This window comes from Kogia breviceps, chromosome 18, assembly GCF_026419965.1.
Source record: "Kogia breviceps isolate mKogBre1 chromosome 18, mKogBre1 haplotype 1, whole genome shotgun sequence".
NCBI lineage: Eukaryota > Metazoa > Chordata > Mammalia > Artiodactyla > Physeteridae > Kogia > Kogia breviceps.
The window spans coordinates 5,971,823-5,985,378 of NC_081327.1; the positions used below are offsets into that span (position 1 = coordinate 5,971,823).

The following is a 13,556-nucleotide window of genomic DNA, read 5'->3' on the forward strand; positions in this document are numbered from 1 at the left end:
CCACTGCGCCACCAGGGAAGCCCCCCTCTGTGTTTATGAGTCCACAAAAGAAGAGGGACGTCCGCCACCCTTCAGGGCCCCAGAGCATGCAAGAGGGACGGTCATAGTCAACCCCTGCCCCTCCCGTCATCCTGCCCTGGGTGCACTTGGCCAGTCCGGTGTCAAAGTCCGGCAGCCCCCTGTCCTCCACCCTTCTCTCTGAGCGAGCAAAGGCGGCGAGACCCAGCGCTGCTCAGACAATGGGAGAATCCCACGTCGGTCCGGGCGGAGGAGGGAGAACGTGGGCCATTTCCCTCCCTGTCAGTGAGCCCGCTTTACTCTGTCTCCAGAGCCCAAGTTTTGGCAGCTCATGCCCCAGCCTCTGAAAGAAGAGGGTGTGGTCATCGGCATTAGATGAGGGTCGCAGGGCCCAGGGGAGTGGAAGTGACTCACAGGCCACCACGCGGCCAACAGAGGCTGGAACCTGCCCTCTGTCCCCTCCACCCCACCTCTGCCCCCAAACGAAACCCTGGCTCAATGTTAGTCAGACATTTGTGGTGCTGGCGGGGGTGTGGGTTCTTAAATAATTTTTACCGCAGGGCACCTCTGAGCCTCCAGTAAACTCAAGTTGTTACCAGAAGGGGTCCCCTTCCAGGGCCCGAGAGTGAGGTCTAACACTCAGAAATGAATCGTCCAAGGAGCCACAGGTACTGACGAAGCAAGAGGCTTTATTGGGAAGGGGTGCCCGGGGGACAGCAGCAGGGTGAGGGAGTCCAGGAGGGCGGCTCTGTCACGTGGCTCGCAGTCTCGGGTTATACGGTGATGGGGTTCGTTTCCGGGTCGTCTCCGGCTAATCACTCTGACTCCGGGTCCTTCCTGGTGGCACGCATCTCTCAGCCAAGATGGATTCTAGCATGAGGCTTTCTGGGAGGTTGGCAGGACATATTACCGACTGGCGTCTCCTCCCTCGTTTTGGCCCCTCCTGAATTCTCCCGCAAGCACCGTGTTGTTTATCAGGACCTCCTGTCGTGAGACAAGTCATTCAAGCGGTTATTATCATGCTTGGCCAAGGCGGGCAGTTTCGGTCAGTGGTTCCCTAACAAGGTGTGGGGTTTCATCTCCCTAGAGGGGCCGCCCAGTAGGCAGCTGGGAAGGACACATCACTTCCCTTCCCTTGTGAAATATTCTTCTTGTGAAAAAGGATTGCTTCTAAGGCTATTGCAAGTAAAATTCCTTCCGGAAGAGACCTCAGAAACAATAGCAAATGTTTGCAGAGACTTTCTTATGGATGTTACACAAAATTCAGCTGAGTACCTTTTACAGATCTAATTGGCTCTGTTCAGTGATTCCTGAACTGAGCAGCGTCCTGTCGAGCAGATAGAACGGATCTTGAAAGACTTTTAGAGGCCGAGGAAGCAGGAGCAAGAAAGTTCTACTAGGCAAAAAAAGCAGGTTGCTTATTGCAAACCTGCTTTTCTTCAGGGGACGGCAGGGCTCTGTCAGGCACATTGCTTAACTAATTCTGATCAGATGATTCCTGATTGACGGTTTAAGATGCCGTTTCTGGAAGAGCCGACACTGTCGTGAAGTCTCTGTTTGGTGACGTGGGGCTTAGCATAAGCAACTCCATTTCGGGCCTGTTGTCTTATTTTTAACACCCAGTTGGAAGTTAATGGGGAAGTTTTTACTGCTTTGGTGGAGAGTCTACAAATGCAAATTATGATGGGTGTTTGTGAAATGTTTCACATCTACGTTGTAGATGTTTCACATCTACGTTGTGAAACGTAGATGATATATCTTAAACTGAATTGCTATTAACTTATTTTTAAATTTTATTTTATTTATTTATTTTTGGCTGCATTGGGTCTTCGTTGCTGAGTGGGCTTTCTCTAGTTGCGGCAACTACTGAGCCCTCGTGCTGCAACTACTGAAGCCCCCGCGCCTAGAGCCCGTGCTCCACAACAAGAGAAGCCACCGCAATGAGAAACCCGTGCACCACAGCAAAGAGTAGCCCCCGCTCGCCACAACTAGAGAAAGCCTGTGCACAGCAACAAAGACCCAGTGCAGCCAAATATTATAAATAAATAAATAAATAAATAAAATTTATAGAAGAAGATAATAATAATCCGTGGGAATTCCCTGGCAGTCCAGTGGTTAGGAATCGGTGCTTTCACTGTTGAGAGTGCGGGTTCAGTCCCTGGTTGGGGAACTAAGATCCCACAAGCCACACGGCACGGCCAAAATAAAAATAAAAATAATAAAATAATCTATGGGGAGAAGCATATTTCATTGCTTACTTATAATTTCCAGGGTCGGTTTAGCCATAGAATTATGCAAATTAAAAGAACAGAGGACTTCCCTGGTGGCGTAGCGGTAAAGAATCCGCCTGCCAATTCAGGGGACACGGGTTCGAGCCTTGGCCCGGGAAGATCCCACATGCCGTGGAGCAACTAAGCCTGTGCGCCACAACTACTGAGCCCGCGCGCCTAGAGCCCGTGCTCTGCAACAGGAGAAGCCACCGCAATGAGAAGCCGTCGCACCACAATGAAGAGTAGCCCCCGATGGCCGCAACTAGAGAAAGCCCACGGGCAGCAACGAAGACCCAAAGCAGCCAAAACTAAATAAATATATAAAAGGAACAGAAAACAATGTTAAGTGCTCTGTTGTTTATAAGAACTTGCTGAATGTGTTAAAGAATTGATGGAAATTTTCTTTAAGTGTCAAGGCTATTCTTTTTTTTTTTTTTTGCGGTACGCGGGCCTCTCACTGTTGTGGCCTCTCCCGCTGCGGAGCACAGGCTCCGGACGCGCAGGCTCAGCGGCCACGGCTCACGGGCCCAGCCGCTCCGCGGCACGTGGGATCTTCCCAGACCGGGGCACGAACCCATGTCCCCTGCATCGGCAGGCGGACCCCCCAACCACTGCGCCACCAGGGAAGCCCAAGGCTATTCTTAAAAGAGTCATGACTTAGAACAGGAAAAGAAATGCTTTTTTTAAATTTGAAGTATAGTTGATTTACAATGTTGTGTTAGTTTCAGGTGTACAGCAAAGTAATTCAGGTATACATATATACATATAGATTATTTTTCAGATTTTTTTCCCTTATTAGTTATTACAAGATAATGAATATGGTTCCCTGAGCTATGCAGTAGGTCCTTGTTGTTTATCTCTTTTATATACAGTAGTGTGTATCTGTTAATCCCAAACTCCTAATTTATCCCTCCCTGCCTCCTTTCCTCTTTGGTAAACATCTGTTTGTTTTCAATGTCTGTGAGGAGAAATTCTGACCTGAAGTGCATAATTACTGTGGCATTCCCATGATGATACTTTAAAAACGACTTCGTCCCTTGGAGAATGGGATTCTTTTACACAGATGTTACCAAATACTCTGCCAGCATGAGAGCACATGGAAAAATCTTGTGTCATGTTGAGGAAGGGGGCAAAAAGTGGCAACCATGCTCTTGTTTTGTCGGTGGACACCATTTTTTTTGACACCATTTTTAAAGGTCATTGATCAAGAGATGCAACACGATGCTGAAAAATGGCAAAGCAAAATCTGCTATGAAGGATGTAATTACATGCTTCAACACCTCCAATTTGAAGAACAGTTATCAGCATGAAGTTATTAACTTGATGCCAAAAACACATTCCCTATCTTGGCTCATAATGCTGTTGTTGGGCGTGTTTCCTCATGAATGGAAACAATTAAATGGATGCTCAGTGGAAAAAAGAACAAAATCAGTTGGACGTGACCCCCGTAAAAACTATATTACAATGTAAATGGACACAGACTGGAACTGCAAAGAATTTTATAAGCAGATTCTGCAAAACAAGAAACCTAAGGAGAACCAAAATATCAAGGACACAGAATTCAAGAGGTACCCTTGAATCATTGATTTCAGTTAATCAGTGAATGATTTTTTATGTCTGAGAAAATACACAAATTGAGTGTCCGGGAAGCAGGCTCAGAGAGAGGCCAGTATGCAGTGTGTTGGGAGGAGGAAGTGCCCCAGGGGCGGGACCCTGTGGAGAGGAGGGGGAGGGGGCAGGTGGGGCAGAGGAATGCGATGCAGCCCAATGAGAGCCCCAGCCAAGTCTTTGGGGAGCTCTGGTGGGGGGAGGCCTCCAGAGCTGGGGGTCGTCATTTATGGATCTTGATCTCAGTATATTCGGTGGTGCTGGCGGCCTCCTGGTCCTGAGGCTCCCAGGGCCTCAGTGTGTAGAAACTGAGGGAGGCGTAATGGAGCTCCTGTTCCTCCCCAGAGGTGGGGGCGGCCACCACTGGTGGGGGGAGGTCCAGGGGGCTGCCTGGAGGACACTCATGCTGGTAACCCTGAGTAGAGGAAAAGAAGGGGGTCGTATTAGGATAACAGGACTGGAAGAGAGCAAGGGGGGGTCCATAAGTAAACCTGAAAACTGAACATTCAGTCTTTCATCTCTTCATTCCAGACGTTGGCTGAGGCTCCCATTCATTCATTCATTTATTCATTCATTCAACAAATGCTTGAGGGTAATAATGCCTGGCCCTTGGTAATTAGTTGCCAGTCTCCTAGATTCCTCACAACAATCTACTTGGGAGACACTATTATCCCCATTTATCAGGTGGAGAAATCGAAGCTAAGTAAATATCCCCAAATCACACATTTAGTCATTGGTCAGGCCAAGATTTATGCTAGATCTTTCTGACTCCAGTGCTGCCTTATGGAAGATCTCCCCTGGTGCCAGGCTCTGGATATTCAATGAGGAACAGAGAAGACACCATTCCTGATTTCCTGCAACTTGCAGGGGGGTGGGGGGGACAGCGGGGAGCAGGTGTTAAAGCAGTAGTCAATTATATTACTATATAATTGCAAATTAAGATGGGACGGATGGTGTGAGGACAGGGATCTGCTCAGACCTGGATGGCCCTTCAGGGACCACTCAGCATTTCAGAGGTTCAGGCAAACACAATCACCGAATTGCATTGTGAACCCTAAAATCAGAAGATCTTGTTGTGCCAGAAAGGGTTAACCTTGCCCAAAGAAAATTTGACCCTTTGCCCCAGCACCTGGGAGGGAACCTCTAAGCCCTTGAAAAGTCTTGCCTGATTAGAGTGTCTTTGTTCACCCAGGTCTTGGCCCACACTAGATGGTGTAACAATGTGACAGATGGTGGGGGGCCTTGGGTCACACAGTATCACACCTCTGCAGAGACTGGACACTAAGTTAAGCCACGTGGGCAGTCAGCCACGCCAATGTAACCAACTCCCAATAAAAATGCTGGGTATGGGAGAATTCCTTGGCCGTCCAGTGGTTAGGGCTCCTCATTTCCACTGCAGGGACACGAGGAGGGACACTGATCGGGGAACTAAGATCCCACAAGCTGCACAGTGTGGCCAAAAAAAAGAAAAAAAAAAAACCTCTGGATGTGAAGGCTCAGGTGTGCTTCCCTGTCTGGCAATAGCCCATACATGTTACCACACATCATTGCTGGGAGAATTTAGCACTTTCTGCACAATTCCACTTGAAAGAGGCAACTGGATACTCATGCCTGGTCGCCCCTGGACTCTGCCCCCTGTGCCTTCTCCCTTAGCTGATTGCAATCTCTATCCTTGTCCTGTAATATACTATAACCATGAGCATAAAAGCTTTCAGTGAGTTTTGCGAGTCCTTCTGGTGAGCTACGGAAATTGAGCTTGTCTTGGGGACCCCCAAACTTGGTAGTAGACAATAATTATTTGGGGGAGAGCCTTGTGGCCTCCTGTCTTGGGGAGGTGAGGTAGGAACCGGGGGGAAAGTGGATCAGCAGTCCAGAGAGAAAGGCGGAGGTGGGGCTAGGGAGGGCCCAGTTGGAACGGAATACAATCAGTAAGATGGCTGGGTTGTCCTTGACTCTGAGAGAGGAGACAGAGAGCAGAGGGGAGGGTGCTCCCAGGTCACTGGGCTGGGTGACTGTGTTGACGGGGCCCAAGAGGAAAAGCCCATGTGGGTCATGACGACCGTCTAAGTCATCGAGAGGACTGCAGCCATGGCCGTGCTGGCGAGACAGCCCGATGGGGTCCTGAGGGACACAGTGGGTGCTCATTACTCACCTGGGAGGTGGGACCCGGCATGGGGGGCTCTTCCTTCTCACCGCGTGCCTTCCCGAAGGTCTTCACTCTGAAAGGGGAAGCCAGGACCTTTCAACAGCCCAGCTGGCTCAGAGCTTGGAGCGCGACTCCCTGCTTAAGAGGCCAGAAGGGCTGGGACTTCCCTGGAAGCCCAGTGGTTAAGACTCCAAGCTCCCACTGCAGGGGGCATGGGTTCGATCCCTGGTCGAGGAACTAAGATCCCAAGTGCCGCACGGCGTGGCCAAAAAATAAGAAAAGTTTTAAAAATAATAACGATAAAGGGGCGAGAAGGGCTGACCGAGGCCGGGAGGTGGGGGCTGCGCCTCATCTTATTGACCTTCCCAGTGAGAACGGGTGCCCTTCATGGATGGCTGGGATGGAGGGCTGGGGACAGACCCTGCTCTGATTCCCTGACCCAAGGCCCAGTTCTCCAAAGCTCTGCACCATCCATATTCCTCCAGTGGGGGCTGCCTGGGATTCCGGAGCTCAGACCCCTTCCCTCCCCCTGCACTTGCCTCCCTCCCCCAAGAGATGACACTCACGTGAAGAAGATGAGGCAGGAGCAAAGACTGAGCAGGGCAGCGATGCCAGCTCCTCCGACGGCCCCCAGAACGAATTCTCCTCCAAGCTTGGGCTTCCCTGCATATGATCGGGGTGTACGGTGACTCCCCTCCAGGCCCCAGGACCCTCATGCCCCTTCCTCCCACAGAATCTGAGCTCTCCTCTTCTTCAGCCCCCAACCAGCCAAAGAACAGGACTCTGCTCCTGCCCGTCTCTCATTCCCTCCCGTCCAGGCCCCTCTCCCCACAAGCTCCATCTTCAAAGGATGGAGACTCCTTTCCCCCTAAGCCTCTGCCCTCAACAGGCCCCCTGACCTGGCAGCAGCAGGACAGTGGCGCTGTGGGCCCCGTGGACGTTCTGGGCCTCGCAGCTGAGTCTGAGGCCAGGGCTGAGCCCCTCGCTGAGGCTCAGGGAGCTGTTGGCCCAGGGCCCAGCCGAGCTGGAGGTGACCTTGAAGGAGGCGTTGCTGAAATTCCCCTCCAGCAGCCCCGCCCCCAGCCCCCAGCGCAGGGAGGGGGCCGGCCGGGCTCGGGAGGAACAGCTGCAGTGCAGACCCTCATTCTCCTGGGAGCAGGAGGGTCCCAGCAGCTGCGGGGGGCCTGTGGGGAAGGAGAAGGGTCAGCATGTTCTCCCCTCCCCTGGACCTGAGTGTCCTCTCCCTGGGTGTTTTCCCTCCTCCCAGCTCACTCTGTACAGAGAGGTGCACGGAGGTCCACAGGGAGCCCTGAGGATGCTGAGCTCGGCAGGTGAATTCGCCTTCATGGCCCAACTCCACCCGGGGCACTTGCAGGACCCCGGGGTTCGAGGGACGTGCGGGGCTCAGGGTCCGGCTCCCCTGGGACCAGCTCAGTGTGGCTGGGGGGTTGCTGTCGGTGACACAGGCCAGGCGTAGAGATTCTCCTTCCAGGACGGAAAGAGATGAGCCATTCCCCAGGTATTTCAGCTCTGGAGAGAGAGAGACAGAGGCAGAGACAAAGACAGAGAGAGAGAGAGAGAGAGAGAGAGCTGAGCCCAGGCTATGAACCCCTGTTTCTATTTCTCTCTCCTTTCTACTTTTTGTTTTTTTAAGTTGGGAAGGAATCCCACAAGTAGTTTTTTAAGCAGCTTTATTGAGATATAATTCACATACCATGCAACTCCGTTTACATACCACCTAAAAGTCATGCAATAACCGTCACCACAATCAATTTCAGAACATTTTCATGAGCCCCACAACACTCTGTACCGCTTAGCCACCCCCCCCATCCTCCCATCACCCCAGCCCTAAGCAACCACTAATTTCCGTCTCTATGGATTTGTCTCTTCCGGCCATGGCGTGTAAATATCCAGCTTCTTTCCCTCAGCATGATGTTTCCAGGGTTCATCTACGGGTGTCACTGCCTCATGCCTTTTCGTGGCTGAATCTCATCCATTGTCTGAATAGACCCTGTTTTGTTCATCTGTCCATCTGTGGATGGGCGTGGGTTGCCCCTTAACTTCTCTGAGGCATTTGCCCTCATCCACGTTTCTCTCCTACCTTCCTGAACTGCTCACCGTCCGCCACTCAAGTATCCAAAATTCAAGTCCCAGATCCTTCAAGGCTCTTCAGGACCTGGTCTCTACCTCCACACCTCCTTTGCCCCAGTTGTCTCGGGATAAATGGGGCGTTCACCTCTCGCATTCTAAAATTCCCAGAGGAAGGAAGGGGTGTCCAGAATGAAGTCCCTCCCACACTGACTCCCCAAGTGACAAATTCCTCTTGTCTCAGGCAACATTCATTGCCAGTTTCTTGTATGGCCAGTCCAGAGCTATTCTGTCATAGCCCCATCTAGTGTCATCGCAATAGACATCCCTGAGGGACCTCCCTGGTGGTCCAGAGGTTAAGACTCCACACTCCCAAGGCAGGGGGCCCAGGTTCGATCCCTGGTCAGGGAACTAGAGCCCGCATGCCACAACTAAAAAGAAAAAAAGAAAAAAAAAAGATCCTGCAGGCCACAACTAAAACCCAGCACAGCCAAATAAATAAATTAATTTTAAATATATATATACACACATACCTCCCTGAAGCTCCACAGTTATGCTCCTGGCCCTAAAACTTATAATCTCATAACTCAGAGTAGGGGCTGTGACCCAGTAGATCAGCACCCTTCAGGAGCTGGTTAGAAATGCAGATCGGCAGGCCTCCCCGGGCCTCCAGAGGAAGAATCTTCATTGTGAGAAATGTGTCTGCTCAATCAAGCTTGACAAGTTTTGCCCAAAAGAAAGGCTATTCTGTTCACCCAGGGAATTGGGGAATGTTTGAAGCGACATTCCCAGGAAAACTAAAATCAATGAACTCAAAACGCTTGTCAAAAGTAGAATGGAGGGCTTCCCTGGTGGCGCAGCGGTTGAGGGTCCGCCTGCCGATGCAGGGGACACGGGTTCGTGCCCCGGTCCGGGAAGATCCCACATGCCGCGGAGCGGCTGGGCCCGTGAGCCGTGGCCGCTGCGCCTGCGCGTCCGGAGCCTGTGCTTCGCAACGGGAGAGGCCCGCGTACCGCAAAAAAAAAAAAAAAAGTAGAATGGAAAAGAGAAAAACAAAAACAAAAACAAAAATGGAATGGAAAACTAAGTTCCGCAGTGGAATGATCTGTCGACAAGGAGACATGGTAATTACAGCTCCAAGCACTGCAGGTGAAGGTCAAGATCATGAGATGCTGCCACACCAAAGTCAAGGCAGCTCTGACACAGAAAATCCACTCCCAGGTACAGACTCAAAAGAATTGACATCAGGGACTCAAACAGTTACTTGTACAGGAATGTTCAGAGCAGCACCATTCACAACGGCCACAAGGTAGAAACAACCCAAGTGCCCATCAACAGATGGATGGAGAAACAGAGGGTGGTCCATGCACACAGTAGAATATTATTCAGCCGTAAAAAGGAGGGAAATTCCGGGCTTCCCTGGTGGCGCAGTGATTGAGAGTCCGCCTGCCGATGCAGGGGACACGGGTTCAAGCCCCCGTCCAGGAAGACCCCAAGTACCGCGGAGCGGCTAAGCCCGTGCGCCGCAACTAGCGAGCCTGCGCTCTAGAGCACTCCAGCCACAATTACTGAGCCCACGTGCCCCAACTGCTGAAGCCCGCGCGCCTAGAGCCCGTGCTCCGCAGCAAGAGAAGCCCACGCAGCGAAGTGAAGAGTAGACCCCTCTCGCCACAACTAGAGGAAGCCCGCGTGCAGCAGCAAAGACCCAAGGCAGCCAATGAAATCAATAAAAAGAAGAATCACACAAAATTCAGTGTACTGGCTTTCTCCGAGGCCAGAAGAGAGGGGCTCAAATCGGGTGCTCCAGAGGTGGGGACCATCTTCTAGTTCTTACCCAGGATGGTAAGTACCACCCGGGTTCTTCCTTTTATGGTGTTTCCTCATAACTTTGCATATGTTTGACAAATCGTCTTCGCACGAAATGAATAGTAAATAAAAAACGATCTGTCTAGGAGTGAATGGGGGCTCTCCCGTCTCTCCCATCCCCGCTGTATCCCCGCGGCCCTCCCTTCCTACCTGTGCCATTTCCTCGGAAGATGCTGACGGTCAGGTTCTGGGGGGCGTCTAGGGCAGAGAGACGCAGTGAGGAAGAGAGTCAGAGCTGACCCTTCCGCGCCCCCCACCCCCCAGGAGGCACAGAACTGGAAGCACAGCAGAGCAGGACCCACATCCTTCCTGCAGACCCTCCCAGCCCCTGGCCCCCGGGTCACCAGCGCCCATTCCCCGCCCCGCGAGCGCCCCGCCATCCTGACTCCGCACTCACAGGACACGTCGAGCCTGACGGTCCTCTCCGTGCTCACGCCAGCCCTGCGGAAGGTCACCCGGCAGGTGAGGTTGGTGCCGTGGTCCTGCGGGCCAGGGCTGAGCAGGATCTCCGAGGAGTTATAGGCTCCCTTCGAGTCCAGTCCCGGGGGCCGGAGGGCAGCCCCGGTCCAGGAGATAGTGGGCGGCGTGGCCCGGTCACAGGCCCCTGGCACGGAGCACGTCACGTGGCTGCTAGAGCCGGACTCCAGGGGCTCCTTGATGTAGATATCGGGGGTCTGTGTCAGCTCTGGAGAGGAGAGAGGGAGAAGCCAGACCCCAGAAGGGACCCCTGTGTGTGCCCAGCCCTGATGTGACCATGCGCCAGTGTCCCCCTTAGAGGTTGAGGGACAGGGGGGTCCGTCCTCCCCCACCCCATCCCTGTTACGTGTTCCTGGGGACCCTTCCGTACCTGTCACGTTCACAATGAGCAGGTTATTTTTGTAACTATGTCTCACATCACCTCTCATCAGCTGAAAATAATAGTTTCCACTGTCCCCCTTCTTGGCGTCTGTGATGCCCAGGGAGCAGTTGTTTGCCCCAGGGTCCCCGAGGAGGTGGAATGGGATTTTTCTCTTCTTTTTTACTCCCCTGCCCGGGTTGTTTGTGGCCATGGGAAGATCCATTTGGGATGGTCTCTCCCCTTTCCGGAACCATTCACCATAGATGGGTGTAGAGTCAGTCCGGCCCAGCGAGGGATAAGAGACAGTGCAGGACACAAGGACACACAAACCCTCCTGCACTGTCACCGATTCCTGCACTTGCAGCTGGTACCACGGATCCTGCTGCAGGGACCCTGGGGGGACACAGAGGCTCAGCTGCAGCTCCAGCCCCAGCCCCGGCCCGGCCGGGACCCTGTTCTCCCCACCATCCACTCACTCACCCTCCCGTAGCAGGGACAGCAGCAGCAGCAACCTGTCCATGTCCAAGGGGCCAGGAGTTCCCAGGACCGTCCAGTTTCTGGACCTGCCTCTCTGTCTAGGAAGGAAGCCCCAACAGGAAGCTTCTGGGGGAGAAGTGGTCAGTGACCGTCCACAGATGAGTAAAAGAGGAAGCTCGGAACTGCAAATGTCGGGAAGACATCTCTTCTGACTTCTCCTTTCATAGATGGAAGCACCAGAGCAGAGACAGGATGCAGGGCTGCTCTAAACCCTGACCCCAGGGAGCAGCCACCCTGGGTCAGCCTAGGGGGAGGGCGGTGCTGGGAGTGGGGCTCTCCCAGAAAACAGGCGGGGAAAGGCTCCAGGTGGGGTGCTGGAGGCAGGGATTCATTCATTCATTCATTCATTCATTTTCATTCATTCATTTGCCAGGCAAACATCTACTCCACGCAGGGGCTGCGGGCAGAGGAGGGCATGACCTCACGACTCCTGCCTCGCTTTTGCGTGACCCCAAACCCAGCGCCCCCACCCAGGCTCTCCAAAGTCTACTCACCTCCCTGCCTGTCTTGGGGCCGTGAATGTGTCCACACAAGGATCCCAGCTCCACGGTAAGAAGTGGAATATTTGCACAGGGCTTCAGGCTCAGAAGGGCTTCCCGCCTGGGGTTTGATGCTCTGAGGTTGCCATCTTGAAATTCCTAATAATTTTATCTTAGAGTTTGCATTTTGTAAGTGAAGTCTAATGGGATAAGGAGCGCCTGCCGGGGGGGATGGTACTTTGAATCACACGCGGTCAATCCGGGGACATCCTGGATCTGGAGACAGCTTCTGGGCCCGCCCTCGCACCCCCATCCCACCCCTTGGGCACAGAGAGGGCCTGGAGTGAGCTGAGTTGAGTGGGTGCCTGTGAGGGTCTGTACTGCCCATGCCCCCACTCAAGCCCAAAGGATTGGACATTGACTTGCAAATATAAACACTATGAACAGGGACTTCCCTGGTGGGCCAGTGGTTAAGAATCCGTCTCGCGATGCAGGGGATGCCAGTTCGATCCCTGGTCGGGGAACTAAGATCCCATGTGCCATGGGGCAACTAAGCTCGCGCACTGCAACGAGAGAAGGGCGGCAACTACAGAAGCCACGCGCTCTGGAGCCCACGCCACAACCAGAGAGAAACCATGCACTGCAACGAAAGAGTCCGCATGCCACAACTAAGACCCATTGCAGCCAAAAAGAAATTAAATAATAAATCTATTTTTTAAAATGGTTAAAATGGTAAATTTTATGTTATGGGTATTTAAGACAATTTTTTTTAATGTTACGAGAAAAACAAAACATGACTGATTGAGAGAGAGTCCATGGAAAAAAGGGAAAAGGGTTTTCCTGCTTTTTTTTTTTTTTTTTTTTTTTGTCAAAGGGACCTCACATTTTCATTTTGCTCAGGGGCCTGCAAAGGATTTAGGCAGCACTTGTAAGAAGCTTCCAGACTCAGACCTGCCCTAAGAGGAGAGCATGGTCAGCACTGCCGGGGGGCTGGGTTGATGAGCATCTGTCCCTCCCCTGAGGGTTGGGACAACATAGGAATGAAAGACACATATCTGGGGCCACTCTGCTGGCATCCAACCCAACTCCTCAAGTGACTGGCAATGCGTGTAGTAAAGAACTAACCTCATCCAAAGAGAGGCATGGGCTTTACCCAGCTCCCGGGAGGGAATCCTAAGCCCTTGGCATGTGTGTCTCAGTGTCCACATTTCCTTTTCATTTTTTAATAAGAATACCGGTCATATCAGATTAGGCCCACCCTAATGACCTCACCCTAACTTGATCACCTGCAAAGACCCTGTTTCCAAATAAGGTCACATTCACAGGTACTGGGGGTTAGGTCTTGAACATCTTTTTGGGGAGGACACAATTCAAGCCATAAAAGGCCCCCAACAAAAACGCTGGACACCAAGGTTTATACTCCACAAATGCTGTCACACATCATTGCTGGGTGTATTGGTCAGCTTTGAGTTGCCGTAAGATACCACACACTGGGCAGCCTAAACAACAGAAATGTATCAACACTTTCTCACAGTTCTGGAGGCCAGAAGTCCAAGATCCAGGTGTTAGCTTGGCGAGGGTCTGCTTCCTGGCTGACAGAGAGCTGCCTTCTCACTGTGCCCTCACATGTCAGAGACAGAGAGAGGGAGAGAGAGAGAGAGAACTCTGGTGTCGCTGTGTCTCTTCCTATAAGGGCACTAATCCTT

The 13,556-nt window shown here is 52.3% G+C and overlaps 1 protein-coding gene across 2 annotated transcripts; it reads right to left on the bottom strand.

The window, feature by feature from the left end:
- Positions 1–3,857: 3,857 nt before the first annotated feature.
- SIGLEC11 (sialic acid binding Ig like lectin 11) lies at positions 3,858–11,570 on the bottom strand. 2 transcript variants are annotated; one of them, XM_067018997.1, is made up of 9 exons: positions 11,315–11,570; positions 10,844–11,227; positions 10,394–10,681; positions 10,147–10,194; positions 7,315–7,572; positions 6,942–7,226; positions 6,609–6,705; positions 6,049–6,115; positions 3,858–4,311 (listed from the first exon to the last, which is right to left on the bottom strand). In XM_067018997.1, exons 1-9 carry the CDS (start codon positions 11,352–11,354, stop codon positions 4,120–4,122), a joined length of 1,659 nt encoding a protein of 552 aa, XP_066875098.1. In that variant the 5' UTR covers positions 11,355–11,570; the 3' UTR covers positions 3,858–4,119. The 2 variants fall into 2 exon arrangements, with proteins under 2 accessions (XP_066875098.1, XP_066875099.1); XM_067018998.1 differs by having other exon boundaries at positions 10,394–11,227; positions 11,315–11,506.
- Positions 11,571–13,556: the final 1,986 nt, after the last annotated feature.